Source organism: Hyla sarda, chromosome 1 (assembly GCF_029499605.1).
Source record: "Hyla sarda isolate aHylSar1 chromosome 1, aHylSar1.hap1, whole genome shotgun sequence".
Taxonomy (NCBI): Eukaryota; Metazoa; Chordata; class Amphibia; order Anura; family Hylidae; genus Hyla; species Hyla sarda.
Genome location: NC_079189.1, coordinates 216621596 through 216639943, shown reverse-complemented (window position 1 = coordinate 216639943; position 18348 = coordinate 216621596). Strand labels below are relative to the sequence as shown.

Genomic DNA, 18348 nt, shown 5'->3' with positions numbered 1-18348 from the left:
TTCATATTTACCTACATATATCATTTTGGATGCAAGGTTTTTAGTCAATGCCAGGAGTGGATTGCAAGAGGATAACTTATATTTATTCTTGTAATTCATGTATAAAGAAAAGACTTGTATGTCTGCCCTTTTATTTACACATGTATGTTTGCTTTGTAGACAATGTTGAAATTCCAGACTAGGAAGGTTGTCTCTGGATTTGCTTCCCCCAGCACAGTAGGTCCATGTAAAATGAAAAATACAGGGGAATCTTCTGAGACTTACGTTTCCCATGCTGGTTTTAAAGGGGTATTCCGGCCAAATACATCTTATCCCCTATCCAAAGGATAGGGGATAAGATGTCTGATCTCTGGGACCGCCCGCCTGTAAAAAAAAAAAAAAAAAAAAAGCTGTAAAAACTCCAAACTTTTTGTGCAAAATGGGGCTTGCGCAACCAATTGTGACTTTATGAATATTATTTAATAAATTTACCTCTAAATATCCATTGATAAAATCCAGATTTTCATTTAATAAATCCTATTTCTCTGAAAATAGCAAAAGTAATAGTAACCCAGAAATCTAAAATAATCTTCCTCTTTTGGAGTATTAATTGTAGAAGACAAAATACAAGGTTGTCTCTGTTTCCACAGGGTGCCTAAAACCTCTTCTGAGGACATCCGTAAGGAACATCGGCAGCAGAAAGCCTCCTCTCCCACACATCAAACTCACAAGAAACCTGAGAAAGTGGCACAGAAAAGGCGGCCCAATGAGAGTAGCGCTTGTAGTCAACAGTCTACTATAAGCAGCAGTAAAAGTAGTAAAGAACATTCTACTCCTAAACAAAGAAAGGTGGAGGAAAATAATATGGAAATGTCAAAGATCACCAAGGTATGTTCAATGACAGTCATCTTCCCAGTGGGACTTTACAGAATTGAATACCATCTGGTACATTTCTCTGATGTCTGTTGCGTAAATGTACATATGTAAGGCAGCAACACTGTTATGCTCTGCTGTCTCTATAAATGATTACAAATGGTTGAATTGGCAGATGAGTGCATGATCTGTACTGCTTAGCAAAGCTATTATTACTAGTGTCTTATGTATATAAATAGTATACCTGACTAAATACACAAAATGCTAAGAAATGAATATGTAAGGTTCATGTGTTTTTGGGATAGGTAAATGCTGTAAGAAAAAATAAAAAAGTACAAAAAATTGTACTAAGCTTACAACAATATATCCAGCCTGTATACCTTTCTCCTATCATAACTATATAGGAGCTGCTCATGTATAACTGTCATAGTGTATTACTACAGTTTGACTAAAACTAAAATTATTTTAAGAAAAAATAGTAGTGTGTGAACTATACAATGGGAAAACTTGGTTTTTTTTTCAGAATCAGTAACTATAAGCCTGTATATGTCTACATAAAATAGGCATAGTTATCCTTTGCTATGGTACATGACCCTCAAACTGTGTTACCATTCAGTAAATGTTAGTATCAGTGGAACAGTCACGGCCATAAATGTTGGCACTCCTAAAAATTTTCAAGAAAATGAAGTATTTCTCACAGAAAAGGATTGCAGTAACACATGTTTTGCTATACACATGTTTATTCCCTTTGTGTGTATTGAAACTAAATAAAAAAAGGGAAGAAATAAAGCAAATTGGACATAATGTCACACCAAACTCCAAAAATGAGCTGGACTAAATTATTGGCTCCCTTTCAAAATTGTGGATAAATAAGATTGTTTCAAACATGCAATGCTCCTTTAAACTCACCTGGGGCAAGTAACAGGTGTGGGCAGCAGGCCCGTCGCTAAAGGACAGGCAAACCAAGCAATTGCTTGGGGGCCCCGAGCTGGCCCGGGGCCCCAAGCAGAGAGCCGATGCTTGTTGTGCTTCCTATAAGGCTGCAGCCGCCTGAGCGCTCTATAGAGAGCCTCAGGCGGCTGCAGCACTCCTGGTCACCTCACGAGTTCCTCCCCTTCCCTGTAGTGTGGCCGAGCTCCTCTTCCTCCTGGCTGTCAGTCTGGCCGGGTACTGCACGGTACAGGAACAGGAGATTCAGTTTCCTGTTCCCGGCCAGACTGACAGGAAGTGTACACTGAGTGCTCACTTCCTTTCAGTCCGGCCGGGAAACAGAAACTGAATCTCCTGGACCATGCAGTACCCAGACTGAGTGACAGCCAGGAGGTAGAGGAGCTCGGCCACGCTACAGGGTCCAGGGAAGGAGCCGGAGGAGGTAACTGAGAACATAAGTAGGGTAGGGAGGGGAAAAAAACAGGGGGGAGGGGGACGAGTAAAAAAAATATATAGGGGAGGGGGGAGTAAGAAGGACACGGGCAGGGGGGAGTAAGAAGGAAACGGGGAGGGGGGAGTAAGAAGGACACGGGGAGGGGGGAGTAAGAAGGACACGGGGAGGGGGGAGTAAGAAGGACACGGGGAGGGGGGAGTAAGAAGGACACGGGGAGGGGGGGAGTAGTAAGAAGGACACGGGGAGGGGGGGAGTAGTAAGAAGGACACGGGGAGGGGGGGAGTAGTAAGAAGGACACGGGGAGGGGGGGAGTAGTAAGAAGGACACGGGGAGGGGGGGAGTAGTAAGAAGGACACGGGGAGGGGGGGAGTAGTAAGAAGGACACGGGGAGGGGGGGAGTAGTAAGAAGGACACGGGGAGGGGGGGGAGTAGTAAGAAGGACACGGGGAGGGGGGGGAGTAGTAAGAAGGACACGGGGAGGGGGGGAGTAGTAAGAAGGACACGGGGAGGGGGGGAGTAGTAAGAAGGACACGGGGAGGGGGGGAGTAGTAAGAAGGACACGGGGAGGGGGGGGAGTAGTAAGAAGGACACGGGGAGGGGGGGGAGTAGTAAGAAGGACACGGGGAGGGGGGAGTAGTAAGAAGGACACGGGGAGGGGGGGAGTAGTAAGAAGGACACGGGGAGGGGGGGAGTAGTAAGAAGGACACGGGGAGGGGGGGAGTAGTAAGAAGGACACGGGGAGGGGGGGAGTAGTAAGAAGGACACGGGGAGGGGAAGAGTAGTAAGAGGGACAGGGGAGGGGAAGAGTAGTAAGAGGGACAGGGGAGGGGAAGAGTAGTAAGAGGGACAGGGGAGGGGAAGAGTAGTAAGAAGGACGGGAGGGGAAGAGTAGTAAGAAGGACACGGGGAGGGGAAGAGTAGTAAGAAGGACACGGGGAGGGGGGGAGTAGTAAGAGGGACAGGGGGAGGGGAATAAGAAGAACACAGGGAGGGGGAAGTAGTAAGAAGAACATAGGGAGGGGGCAGTAGTAAGAAGGAGGACACAGGGAGGGTGGGGAGCAGTAAGAAGAATATAGAGAGGGTGTGCGTAGAAAGAAGGAGGACACAGGAAGGGTGGGGAGGAGTAAGAAGAACATGGGGGCAGTAAGAAGAACACAGGGAGGGGGCCGGGCAGAGCTCTAAGGGATGAAAGAGAGATCTCTATAGGACAGGGGACAGGACAAGGAGCTCTTTCACACTACGCTGCCGCACGCACACACATAATGCATCAGTAAAAAAATTTATGTATATTGGATTGTATGGTACATTGGTGTTTTTTGCAAATGTTCAATTGTTGAAAATGTTCAAATTTCATGCACATTAAATGCAACAGCAGTATTTGCACTGTAAACCTCCTTTTTTTATTAATATAAAGTGTGGGTGAACTTAAACTGTATGGCTATACTGTTGTTCCTGTAGGCTGTGGTTCATGGGGGCCTCCATGTCTATTTTGCTTGAGGACCCCAAATTCCTTCAAATGGCCTTGGTGGGCAGTATAAAAATCACACCTGAAAGCAGATAAAAAGGAGAGAAGTTCACTTAGTCTCTGCATTGTGTGTCTGTGTGTGCCACACTAAGCATGGACAACAGAAAGAGGAGTAGAGAACTGCATGAGGACTTGAGAACCAAAATTGTGGAAAATATCAACAATCTCAAGGTTATAAGTCCATCTCCAGATATTTGGATTTGCCTTTGTCCACAGTGCGCAACATTATCAAGAAGTTTTCAACCCATGGCACTGTAGCTAATCTCCCTTGGCATGGACGGAAGAGAAAAATTGATGAAAGGTGTCAACGCAGGAGAGTCTGGATGGTGGATAAGCAGCGCCAAACAAGTTCCAAAGATATTCAAGCTGTCTGGCAGGCTCAACGAGCATCGGTGTTGGCGTGAACTATCTCTCGACATTTAAATGAAATGAAATGCTATGGCAGGAGACCCTGGAGGACCCCACTGCTGACACAGAGACAAAAAAAGTAAGACTACATTTTGCCAAAATGAACTTGAGTAAGCCAAAATCCATCTGGGAAAACGTCTTGTGGGCAGATGAGACCAAGATAGAGCTTTTTGGTAAAACACATCATTCTACTGTTTACCGAAAACGGAATGAGGCCTACAAAGAAAAGAACACAGTACCTACAGTGAAATATGGTGGAGGTCAGTGATGTTTTGGGGTTGTTTTGTTGCCTCTGGCACTGGGTGCCTTGAATGTGTACAAGGCATCATGAAATCTGAGGATTACCAACAGATTTTGGGTCACACTGTACAGCCCAGTGTCAGAAAGCTGGGTTTGCGTCTTGAGATCTTGGGTCTTCCAGTAGGACAATGACCCCAAACATACGTCAAAAATCACCCAGAAATGGATGGCAACAAAGCGCTGGAGAGTTCTGAAGGGGCCAGCAATGAGTCCAGATCTAAATCCCATTGAACACCTGTGGGGAGATCTTAAAATTCCTGTTGGGAAAAGGCGCCCTTCCAATAAGAGAGACCTGGAGCAGTTTGCAAAGGAAGAGTGGTCCAACATTCCGGCTGAGAGGTGTAAGAAGCTTATTGATGGTTATAGGAAGTGACTGATTTTAGTTATTTTATCCAAAGGGTGCGCAACCAAATATTAAGTTAAGGGCGCAAATAATTTTGTCCAGCCCATTTTTGGAGTTTTGTGTGACATTATGTCCAATTAGCTTTTTTTCCTCCCTTTTTTGGTTTAGTTCCAATACTCACAAAGGGAATAAACGTGTGTATAGCAAAATATGTGTTACTGCAATCCTTTTCTGTGAGAAATACTTAATTTTCTTGAAAAATTTCAAGGGTGCCAACATTTACAGCCATGACTGTATATCTGTGACCGTTGCTCTTGGTGGTTGTCACTGAGGAACCTGAAAAAAGAGCAGAGTTAATGTAAAAGTGAGCATGGTGGATTTCATGAATACTTAAGTTTTAAAAAAAATTAAACCACATAAACAATGACTGGGAGTTATGGATTTTAAGATCAGATTTTTTATTTTTTGCATAGATATTTAGTGTGTGTGTGTGTGTGTGTGTGTGTGTATGTGTATGTATATGTATATATATATATATAGATAGATAGATAGATATAGATATACTGCAAAATCTCTTCCTGAGAACTGTCTAAAATGCTACACATTAAAGACATTAAAATATGTCGTGTACTGGAGGTACACTGTTTAATTTGAAGAGTTCCAGATATGAGAATAAAGTTGTGAGAAAGCTGACATGGGAAGTTAAAGAGCTTTGCCAGTTAAGAGATTTAGTTTCTAGATGCACCTCAATACTTTCACAAAATCTTTTGGATCTATATATGAAGCCCAGTACTTATCTGAAATAGTTATATTCCTTATAGTGCGAGTACTTTAAATATAACAGCTATGGACTAAATTTTTTATAAAAATTTCCAGGGTTCTGCAGAAAATAACACACATCCTTTCCCAGTGCCTTCTTTGCCAAATGGTAATGCCAAGCCAACAAGACCTCAGCTGAAGTTTGAAGAAAAGTACGTGTGTTGTATTCCTACTTGGTTAAACATCCCTGAGAACAGCAATGTTCCCTGAAAACTGCATGGTAAATAATGCTTCTCTAACATTCTTCTCTTTTCTTCAGGTTACATTCACCAGAACATTATATGAAGGAGGCCAAGAAACTCAAGCATAAAGCTGATGCCATGGTAAGTTTGTTGCACGTTTAGACTCATGGTAGGAGTCCTTGGTTCTATATTTGAGGCTACATGTGGTGCCACTAATGTAATGGCATCATAGTAGCAAGGACAATTTTGGTAGGAGAGAGTGTGCCTACTGAAGGAATGGGAAAAAATGGAAAGGGGAAGAAGGGGGGGGTTAAGAGGTGTCCTGAAATGTTATTCGGTAATGCCAGGTTTTGAGGCACTGAGCACCAGTTACCCGATCTTGAAGAATTTCTCTTCCTACATATTGAATTAAATCAGCCACTCAGATTTGGACAGGGGCGGAGTAGACTTTCAATATCTTGGCACAACCCTTTGTTGCAGCCTTAATGAAAAGGAAAAAGCCCTTCTTCTAGGAAGAACTTGATTTAGAGTATGTGCAAAATAGCGCTATGGGTGGGTTCACACCACGATTTGTGTTTGAGGCACAAACATGTTGGGAAACAGTCAAAATGACATACTGAGGTATCCATGCCCGGACAGTCACAGGACCCATTCATTTTAATGGCCTGAGTGTAGTCAGCTAGTGACGAAGTTCGGGTCATTTTCTGAACATTTCGGAGTTTTGTCTGAAAAGTACTGCAAATCAAATTGAAATGAATAGTGCCCATGCCTGTCTGGGCATGGATATGTCAGCTTTTAAAAAAAAAACATTTTTTATACAGTTTCCTGGTATATCCGTGTCTAAGAGGCACAAATTGAGGTGTGAACAAGCCTTATGTCTGACAAGCACATTATTTTCACTAAGCAGTATTGGTTGTGCAGATCAATGATTGCTGACTGAAGTGGCACAATGTGTCTCCAATCCCACTAGATTTGGGTTAGAGTAACCAACTTCTCAAGTTATTTGCAACATGGATCTAAAATGTCTGGATAGGAGTTGTGAACTCTGATTAATATTGTTAGCAATTATTCTTATGAAGAAACACAACTATGTTTTAAAGGGGTATTACCATGTGAAGAAGGAAAAGGTATAACAAGCTGTTTGGTGGGGGGCTGCCGAACATTTGAGTTGTGTTTTTATAGACTGACATTTAAAATAAATATAAAGACACCAGGGGGTTGCGTGCATTCTGGGCTTAAAGTTTGAAGCTGCTGGTTTCTTACATGACTAATCCAGACAGAATGTCCCTCTCACAAGCTGTTTTGTGTGATATAGGTGCTGTTTGCCATATGTTTCCTGGCAGCCTGCCCGCTTCACTGTTTACATTCCTGTGAGGAAGATTAGCCAATCCCCTACAGGAGCTTTCAGCTGTAAAAGTATAGAACCAAAGTCCTATTAACTGCTTCAGTGACGTGCATAATAAATATGTGCTGCTGTTGGGAACCATGGCATGACTACAAGACCCAAAAGGGAGCCCACCTTTGGAACCTAGGAATGTAAACATTTGTTTCCATAGAGGCATGCATATCTGAACAGCGACCTGGCCCGCTTGAGTGACAGCATCCCTATACACCAGTGATGGCGAACCAATGGCACGCGTGCCACAGGTTGCACGCCGAGCCCCCTCTGTGGGCACGTGGCCATAGTTCGCCATGGATACCTTTTGATGCGCTCTGCCAGTGCCGGACTTCTGCTATGCTACCCGGAAGACTGGAGGAGGAATCGGAAAAGATCCCTCCTCCTGCGAGCAGGCTGTGTGGAGTGTCGCTGTGCCACACAGCATACTCTGCTTTCTACCGGAAAGGCAGGAGGAGGGATCTAAAAAGATCCGTCCTCCTGTGAGCAGGCTGTGTGGAGCGTCACTGTGCCACACAGCATTCTGCGCAGAAGAAACCATACCACTGGACCGCTAGGGCTGACTGTGTCCTCCCCCCTCCTTCTCCAAAGGTAAGAAGAGAGGAGGGGGGGGGGGGATAACTGTTAATAAATAAATGAGCATTTTTAAATGTATTAAAAATATTCTGCAGCACCCCTAACCCCCCCCACACACACACACACACACACACACACGGCACCCCTACTCCCCCACACACATAGAACCTACCCCACACCGCACCCTATCCCCGACACACCCACATACACATCAAACCCCCCACACACAGCACCCCTCAAACTCACACCACCCCCGCACAGCACCTCACACACACAGTGCACCCCTCAAACGCACAGCACCGCTCAAACACACACAGCACCCCCACACACAGCACCTTTAGACACACAACACCCCTCAAACACAGCACCTCACACACAGCACCTCACACATACACAGAACCCCTCAAACACACACCACCCCCATACACAGCACCTCACAAATAGAGCACCCCTCACACACGAGCACCCTTCACACACACACACACAGCACCTCACACACAGCACCCCTCAAACACACGTACAGCACCCCTCAAACACGCACAGCACCCCTCAAACACTGCACCTCACACACACAGCACCCCTCAAACACACAATTTAATTAGTTAAAACAAAAGATGTTAATTATGGCAACTGTATGAGTTGTTTTCTCTAAACTTAAACCTCAGTATTCTGATTCAATTGCTGTGCTGGCACATTGAGGGGAAAAAAAGGTTGGCGTGCATTACGGTTTGGGCACTCGGGCTGAAAAAGGTTTGCCATCACTGCTATACACTGTCCTAGCAGTGTATAAAAAGAAACGCATGGAGCAGCTGCCAGGACCAGACTAATTACTCGGGTCCTGGCGGCAATTTTAAACTATGTTTACTCTGAGATGCCTGAGCATATTGGAGTGATTCATAGTGTCCCAGACTGGCGATAACTGCACCAGTTTTATACGGTTTGGGCAGCACGAAACTGGTGACAGGTTCCCTTTTAAGTGCAAATATTTTTGTTGGAAGACTCGTATAATGGAGACTGATAGGTCATTGCATGCAGTGCTGCATGGGTCTGTGCCAAGATGTATTTGGCACTTGCTCTTCATGTCAACAAATTTTCAGCCTAATCTTTCATCTCTCATGGGTCTGTGTAAGTTTTTTTGTATAAATTATTCCCAGTTTAACAACTTTATCTGTAGGCCTTATAACAGCATAAACTCACAAATAATGTGTATAGCTGCCAGCCACACTGTACTCTTAAAACTCCTGTCATTGGCCTCTGTTTCCCCATTTCATAATCCAGAATGAAATCTGTGGTCTTTTTTAAAGGTGCTGGATTTAAAGTTGTTTTTTTTTTCCCCCCAATTGTCATTTGTAGTCCGACAAGATTGGAAAATCTTTAAACTACCTGGATGCTGCCATGTTTTTTATTGAGTGTGGTATCGCAATGGAAGCAGATGTACAGGCGCCAAAGTCTGCCTACACTATGTTTGCTGAAACTGTTGATCTCATAAAGTAAGTAAATTAGTCTCATGTATGAACTTATAAACAATCGATGCATCGGTCATGTACTCTACATGTGGAAATTGTAATACACTTGTACAATGCTAAATTCTTCTGTGTAGGTAGATATGAAGGCAGAAAAGGCGTATATAATATTTTATTTACCCCTACCATTGTATTTCTAGAAAACCAGGCAATTGTGTTAACCAAATTTAGCTATATTTGTATCTTATTGCAATAACCCCTTCTCCCCTGAGTGATTTTTTTTTCTTTTCCATGTTTATAACTCATCATCTTCCAAGAACCACAACTCTTATTTTTCCACATACAGAGCCACATAAGGGCTTGTTTTTTGAAGGACCAATTGTACTTTGTAAAGATGCTTCATTTTACTATACAATATACTTGAAAACAGAAAAGTTGTTTGTGGGGTGAAGTTTAGGGATTTAGTTTGCACAATTTATTTACAGTAAGACTGATTTGTTATCTTTATTCTACAGATCAGCACAATTAGACTATCGTTTTGTTATCTTTTGCTACATTTTTTTTTCGCCGTGACCTGTACATGTGCTTTTTTATTACATTTTTTTTCTGGGATGTGACCAAAAATGAGTAATTCTTCCATTTGGTATTTATTTTTAATTGTTTACACCATTTAACTTGTGGGATCAGTGACGCTTTATAGTTTAGGCATTTCTACATGCTGTGATACAAAATATGTTGTGTTTTTTTATTTTTTTAATCCAGAAAGTTTTATTTGAAAATGGGAAAATAGGGGTAACATAGTTTATGAGGTTGAAAAAAGACCAGAGTCCATCAAGTTCAACCTATATCCCTAATGAGTCCCTACTGAGTTGATCCAGAGGAAGGCAAAAACCCTCATACTAGAGGTAAAAATTAATTCCCGACTCCAAATATGGAATCAGAATAATTCCTTGGATCAACATTCTGTCCATATAGATCTAGAATCCATATCCTGTAATGTTGTTATTCTCCAAAAATGCATCCAGACCCCTTTTAAATTCTTTTACAGAGTTCACCATGACCACCTCCTCAGGCAGAGAATTCCACAGTCTCACTGCTCTTACAGTAAATAACCCCCGTCTGTGCTGGTGTAGAAACCTTCTTTCCTCTAGACATAGAGGATGCCCCCTTGTTATAGATACAGTCCTAGGTATAAATAGATCATGGCAGAGATCTCTGTACGGTCCCCTGATATATTTATACATACCGTATATACTCGAGTATAAGCCGAGTTTTTTAGCACGATTTTTCGTGCTGAAAACACCCCCCTCGGCTTATACTCGAGTGAACTCTCCACCCGCAGTGGTCTTCAACCTGCGGACCTCCAGAGGTTTCAAAACTACAACTTCCAGCAAGCCCGGGCAGCCATCGGCTGTCCGGGCTTGCTGGGAGTTGTAGTTTTGAAACCTCCGGAGGTCCGCAGGTTGAAGACCACTGCGGCCTTCGACATCATCCAGCCCCCTCTCACCCCCCTTTAGTTCTGTACAGTACTCACCTCCGCTCGGCGCTGGTCCGGTGCTGCAGGACTGTCTGGAGAGGGGGTGGTCCGGTGGGATAGTGGTTCCGGGCTGCTATCTTCACCGGGGAGGCTTCTTCTAAGCGCTTCGGGCCCGGCCCCAGAATAGTCACGTTGCCTTGACAACGACACAGAGGTACGTTCATTGCCAACGTACTTCTGCGTCATTGTCAAGGCAACGCCTCTATTCCGGGCCCGCAGCGCGGAGAAGAGGCGCCCCCAGTGAAGATAGCAGCCCGGAACCACTATCCCACCGGACCACCTCCTCTCCGGACAGTCCTGCAGCACCGGACCAGCGCCGAGCGGAGGTGAGTACTGTACAGAACTAAAGGGGGGTGAGAGGGGGCTGGATGATGTCGAAGGCCGCAGTGGTCTTCAACCTGCGGACCTGGCTGCCCGGGCTTGCTGGGAGTTGTAGTTTTGAAACCTCTGGAGGTCCGCAGGTTGAAGACCACTGAGGGCGGATGATGACAAGAGGATGATGAAGGGGCTGTGTGGGATGATGACAAGAGGATGATGAAGGGGGGGTGTGGGATGATGAAGGGGGGTGGGGATGATGACAAGGGGATGATGAAGGGGGGGTGTGGGATGATTACAAGGGGATGATGAAGGGGGGGTGGGGATGATGACAAGGGGATGATGAAGGGGGGATGTGTGGGATGATGACAAGGGGATGATGACAGGTGATGATGATGAGGGTCTGGATGATGACAGGCAGTGATGATGATGATGATGATGAGGATGTTAAGGACGGGTCTGGATGATTACAGGGGGGGATGATGTATTTCCCACCCTAGGCTTATACTCGAGTCAATAACTTTTCCTGGGATTTTGGGTTGAAATTAGGGGTCTCGGCTTATACTCAGGTCGGCTTATACTCGAGTATATACGGTAGTTATTAGGTCTCCCCTAAGTCTTCTTTTTATTAAACTAAATAACCCTAATTCTGATAATCTTTCTGGGTACTGTAGTCCTCCCATTCCCCGTATTACCCTGGTAGCCAGTCTTTGAACCCTCTCCAGCTGGTCACTACTGCGAAATTTTAAAATTTTCTTCAAATATATATTTTTAAAAACATTTTGGGATTTTTTCACCCTTTTTTGTCCCCCAATCTTTAGCTTGTTTTTACAGTTCACTGCCACACTACTGCAATCTCCTAGTGCAGACTGTACAAGACTATCTCCCTATGGCAGACACTGAGGCCTTCCGAAGGCCTCTGGCTGCCACAGTGAGTGAGCAGTGCCAATTGAACCTTTGATGGGTTTACTATTGATCGCAGCATGCAGTGGGTTAATCTTCCCGAATCAGACTAATACTCATTGACTGTCAAGCGCCATTAAGAAGTTAATGTACAAAAAAACGTCCGTATGGTTAGTGTGACAAGAGCCTTGTGGATAAAATGTAGCGCTACTGTCTAAGCTTAATTTTTCACATCTTTTTCTATCTCAGGTTTATTATGAAGCTGAAGAACTTCTCTGATAGTTTGGCACCTCCGTATGAAAAATCATTTGCAGTTTTATGGTAAGTATATAATGGAATGTATGTCGTTCATGGTTTTGCATTGTGTGGGCTTGATCTGCTTACATGATACCAATATTAATGTATTTTTTCCTTTGTGAATTTTAGTATGCGTTGCCAGTCCGTTCTCTACATGGCAATGTTTCGCTACAAAAAAGACACTGCATTAAAGTATTCCCGCAGTCTTGGGGAACACTTCAAGGTAAAAAAAATCTAACTTTCTGAATAAATTATTACTATATTTGCGTACATAATAAATGTTTTTGTAATCTTGTAAGCATTATTGTTTTCATGAATATTATCATGTATTATTATCCTAGAGTTCATCCAGGGCTGCACAGGCACCTTCCCCATGTGTTGCTAGGTAAGCTTAACTTATTTATTAAGTATCTAGGTAAGCAGGTGGTCTTCCTGGTGGACGAATGAAATGTAACCAATTGTATCATTACTTTGTAAATCGCTGAAAGATGGAAGGGTACATTTGTTTACAATAGCACCTACATTATCATTGACACCGAGTGAAGGACAGATTTCAAACCCAGCCGTCTTCTTTCCAGGCAATGTCGGTCTGTTATTGGTCAGCTAAAATGGTCGATCATTCTTACATTCCACCTAAGAAATATTGGTTTTGGTTTAAACTGCCTGCTTTCACTAACCTTAAAGGGGTACGCCGCCCCTAGATATCTTATCCCCTATCCAAAGGATAGGGGATAAGATGTCAGATCGCCGGGGTCCCGCTGCTGGGGACCCCTGGGATCGCCGCTGCGGCACTGCGCTATCATTACTGCACAGAGTGAGTTCGCTCTGCACGTAAAGACGGGCGATACAGGGGACGGAGCATCGTTACTCCGCCCCTCGTAGTGTCACGGCCCGCCCCCCTCAATACAAGTCTATGGGAGGGGGCGTGGTGGTCGTCACACCCCCTGCCATAGACTTGCATTAAGGGGACGGGCCGTGATGTCACGAGGGGCGGAGACATGACGTCACGCTGCTCCGTCCCCTGTATCGCCCGTCATTACGCACAGAGCGGACTCGCTCTGTACTGTAATGATAGCGCAGTGCCGCTGCGGCGATCCCGGGGCTCCCCAGCAACGGCACCGCGGCGATCTGACATCTTATCTCCTATCCTTTGGATAGGGGATAAGATGTCTAGGGGCTGAGTACTCCTTTAATACAGAGCATCTATGTTACGCAGTTCCATGTAATATCTGTCCATTGATGCCATTATAGATACAAATAACTTTACTGTCTTTACATATAGTGCTTCTAAATGAGGCGGTCAGCTTTAGACAACCCTTGTGATAAATTGAGAGGGACCTTCTATATTCAATACGTACTCCTCTATGCTAAAGCTAACCACGTTCTGAAATGTTTGCTTTTTAGCACCAGTAAAAGGAGTGGAAACACCTTGATTGTAATAGATTTAGAAGAAAGGATGCCTCTTCCTTTTAAGAACCTACTAATTACTATGGATCGCAACAATGAGCTGTCAACTTCACTTACAGGAGAACTCCAGGAGTTCTCCTTTAACTTTTATCCAGTGTAAAATGTGAACGTGCCATGCCTAGTGTCATAGTAACTGCCCTTAAGGGGCTAAAAAAAAAATCAATTTTAAAAATCAAAGTTTAATTTCTGTAATAATATAGATTGTCTAAGGTGGCTTATCTCTTTTCTTGTAGAAGTACTGGTACGCCTTCTCCCATTTCCCCAACACCTTCACCTGCCAGCTCTGCAGGATCTCAGCCAGGCTCAAATGCCAGCAACAGTGGAGGACCGAATCCTTCAGTCACCATCCCCCAGATGATACACCACATAGCATCATCTTACGTAAATATCACTTCCTACATCCTCTATGCCTATGACATATGGGAACAAGCGGATATGATCGCAAAGAAAAATAAAGGTATGCTCTAGTTTTAATAGTATATGTGGCCTGTATGGCAAATCTAGTAGGTGCAAGTTAAGTGTACGTTTTGATCATCCTAGGATTTCTATGCATATTTTGGAAATGAAGTCTTTGTAGCCATGCATGTTGACACGCTAAAAGACTTGCGTTTGCTGGCGGATCTACTTTGTTTGTCTATTGCTAGCACATCCTAGCAATAGTAAGGCTTGTGACTTACATAAATCTATCTAAACATTTACTTTCACACAGTCCTAGAATAATGATGTTATCAGATGGTGTATGCTGTACAGTTTCTATGCACCGATTTTATCATCACTGTTTTCTCTCTGCTTCAGATTTCTTTGCAGATCTCAGTTCAATGGTCTGTCCCCTCGCCCTAAACAGCACTATGACTGACCTGGTACACTACACTAGACAGGCTTTACATTGGCTGAGGCTGGAATTAAGTATGACTTAACTGTGCTGGAGGGCACTTACCCTCTGAACTATTTTGCACTTTGAAAAGTCTGGAGTTTGCGATTGGATTCATGAATTCTAGCAATATAAAGATAATATATCTATATATCTATATGGCTTCTGAGTTCTGGTATGACTGGAAGCCGGTTGAACATTGCCTGAAATGAAGGCATCATGTCATGTGAAGATGAAAAGAAGACGATGAGAAAATAATACATTTTATTTTTTTGATCACAAGAAAAGTGCAATGTGGTATTGAATAGGTCAGACACATCAGTGGTCTTTAAACATTTCTTATGAAAACCAGCATGAAAAGAGATGTCTTCTGGAAGATCTTCATCCTCCACATTTAGGCCAATGCAGAACAACAACTGGAACTTGCCAAACAAGCTGGCTCCCTCCTGCCCTAAAATCTTACTACATGAATAAGTGGTTGTACTTTGATTTGTACAGAATATATTGCTATAGAGCTGGGAATAACATATGACAGTGCATAGCCTGCATTTCTAAATTCAAAGCTTTGTGCCTTAATCCAATTTCCAAGTGTCCTACTGGTTCTGTCATATCTTATTCTCAAGCTACAAACTAAACTGCACATTCTTGCACATTATTATTTATCATTTATCTCTGCTGGTTCTAGCACAGTTCTCTAAGCGGTCAGGACTATGAATCAAATGACTGAACTGCATGTTAGGGTTCATGTAAACACTGCCATCAGCACTAGAATTTCTGCCATGCTTTTAAATAGTAGTCATTGGTCTTCTGGACGTACTCCAGTAAAACCAGTCAACAGGGCAGATCCCCATCATCGTTGCTAAGTGCTGTCAAAGCGGGAGTAGTCTGTACAATTACCTCCGCTAAATAGCCAATTGCAGGCTCGGGGAACCTGCTGAGACAATGCAAATAAGCTGACACTGCCTGAAGCCCTGACCCTTAAAAGAAGAATGTTTCTTCCTGCCCCTTCATTGGTACTTAAAGGGGCCATTTATTGATTTTAAGTGCACCTGCCGATTTTAGCTTGGACACATAATCCCCTTCTGATCAGTAGGGATCCCAGCTAACAGGCTTGCTTCATGATCAATCCCCTGAGCTGGTCTTAAACCAAAGCTTGTTCAGTCAACAGGCGTGAGCAATTGGTTTGTGACATATCTGTTAGGCTGTGTTCTCACTGTGAACTCATAGATAGATATGGCAGTTTACCAATCAAAACAGAAAGTGCTTGGACAGAAAGACCATAGCAACCAGTCACGGCTTAATTTTTATTTTACCAGAGCAGTTTAGCTGAGCTGTGATTAGTTGCTATGGGCTAATAAGACCGTTTTTGTCTGACAGGTTGATAAATCTGCTCCCAGTGTGCGTTCTTGTAATTCTTATGATGGAAGAGATATTTCTACAAGGGTTGCTGCTTATCATGTAAGCAGCAATGTAACGGACACAGTATCCAAGCACTGTTTCACTATAGCCATTATATCCAAGCACCGTTTTACTACAGCCATTATATCCAAGCACCGTTTTACTACCGCCAAGCTGTGTCTATGGCCAGGGAATTGAACATCTTGTGTCTATGGTCGATTTAATCATGTACAATACCCCTTGGTAAATGAATGATGCATCTTACTAATGGCAGCCTTCACCAATAAAGTTTTTACATTGAGGCCAGTGGGCTTACCCTTTTTATAGGGTTTTGCATAGCTCCTTGAAGAAATAAATGGCGTTCCTTACCTGCTGCTAAAGGATAAAGAACACTAGCATTCAAGTACAGCAAAAATGCCTATATACTTTGCCTCCTCTATAATTTTAGATCTGTATCTCTGCAGGCATGTACTATATACCAAACTAAGAGCACTTAACCAGTTAGATAGTACATGGTCGGTTCACTTTGCTGTATTTCTATGTATTTTTATTTTGGCTGATTGTGTCATATACTAAACATTGCTGTATAGTGTTTATACGCAGTGTGGCTTCTTCACTTCTATTAGAGGTTAACCCAATAGTACTTAAGTGTAATCATAAGCGACGAAATCTCAGAGGTCTGCTTTGTTCTACAGAGTTAACTGTTAGCGTGCTTGATACCCTTGGAAGTGTTAACTAGGAGAAGAAGATAAGGTACTAAAAATGGTACTGACTTGTAACGCTATTAAGTATCGTGGTACTGTGATGGTCCCATATAGGTAGAGCATCCTTGTTGTTGTTTTTAGCTATTGCAGGGTTAATTTGCCATACATCCTCAGCTGCATACAGGGACCATTCTCAAATTACAGCTCTTTAGATGCCTCAACCAGAAGGTTAATCTCCTGTATTATGATGGTGCCTGCAATTAAATGGAAGACGTTGCTCGCATTACACTCCTCTTGCATTGTTCTCGGGAATAAAACCACATTCTTATTAAATATCCGTAGACAGCTTGAGTTTCAACAGGAAAATAATGATCCTGAAAGTATTCCAAGCTGCATTCAGGTTTATCAGGGCAAATTTGAATTAAACACTTCATACCTAAAATAATTCAAGGGCCTTTAGATGAATATTCTTATAAGAGAGCGCTCCAAAATAACCTTTTATTCTCAGGTTAGTTTTTAGCCTGTAGCTCATCTGGATAGTATTTTTCCGACACATACTGTGTAGTAGTGATGGTACTTGTTGACTCAACAACAACAGTAGTTCTACAGCATTTTGCTGAGAAGGCTATACTTATTTTAAATAGCAGTTTCCTAAAATCTACTACTAGAATTTTATGGAGAAATGGACCAGTTCTCACAATACATGTTTATCAGGGAATTGCTGTTATAGTGCTGGGGCTGTAAAAAAATAAATAAATAAATAAATAATAAATAAAAAAAGAGAGAATACTTACCTACCCCTGGTTCCCTGCAGGTCCAGCTACAGCTCTCATTTTGTCCTCCACCACTCCTCAGTTCTGCCTTCTTCAGAGATGAGAGCTTGAAGCAGGACCTGGATGCTTAGCCAATCACTGGCCTATACAAGACACCAATGTAGCCAGGGAGGACCTGAGCGGGCACATCCTGTTCAAGCCTCTCTTTTTTTTTTATTTTTTATTACAGTCTCAGCACTTTGACAATTATTTAAAAATTCTGAAATGCTCCTTTAAGGATTAAAGTGACCCTGTAATTCCTAATAGGACTCCTAGCAGAGACAGAGTCCTGCTGACCTCACCCACAAAGGCTTATTGACAACCTTCTATGTAAGCATATTGATATAAGGGAAACTTGTCAATAAACATGGATGGGGTAAGAAGGACTCCCTTTTGCTCCTATGAGTCTTGTCAGGAATTACTCTTTGTCTGAGAAATCCTTCTCCAGATCATACAACATATCTATCCCAGAGCTCACCTTCTCTCCCTCTGTCTTATACACCTCGATAGGGCGGTATATAAAACCTGACAGGTTTACTTTAAAGGGGTACTCCGGTGAAAACCTTTTTTTCTTTTAAATCAACTGGTGGCAGAAAGTTAAACATATTTGTAAATTACTTCTATTAAAAATTCTTAATCCTTCCAGTACTTATTAGCTGCTGAATGCTACAGAGGAAATTCCTTTCTTTTTGGAACACTGATGACATCACGAGCACAGTGCTCTCTGCTGACATCTCTGTCCATTTTAGCAACTATGCATAACAGATGTATGCTAAGGGCAGCATGGTGGCTCAGT

The 18348-nt window shown here is 43.0% G+C and overlaps 1 protein-coding gene across 4 annotated transcripts in view; it reads left to right on the top strand.

Moving 5' to 3' along the window:
- The window catches only part of AFF1 (ALF transcription elongation factor 1), a 161393-nt gene that overhangs the window by 99947 nt on the left and 43098 nt on the right, over nt 1–18348 (top strand). For 3 of the 4 annotated variants that reach the window (XM_056568736.1, XM_056568737.1, XM_056568735.1), the window contains exons 13-20: nt 630–867; nt 5689–5783; nt 5891–5954; nt 9139–9275; nt 12253–12324; nt 12430–12523; nt 12642–12685; nt 14001–14224. In XM_056568736.1, coding sequence (XP_056424711.1) covers nt 630–867; nt 5689–5783; nt 5891–5954; nt 9139–9275; nt 12253–12324; nt 12430–12523; nt 12642–12685; nt 14001–14224 — 968 coding nt within the window. Of the gene's footprint in view, nt 1–629; nt 868–5688; nt 5784–5890; nt 5955–9138; nt 9276–12252; nt 12325–12429; nt 12524–12641; nt 12686–14000; nt 14225–14562; nt 18158–18348 lie in introns of those variants that run through there. The other variant, XM_056568734.1, reaches the window with a different exon arrangement.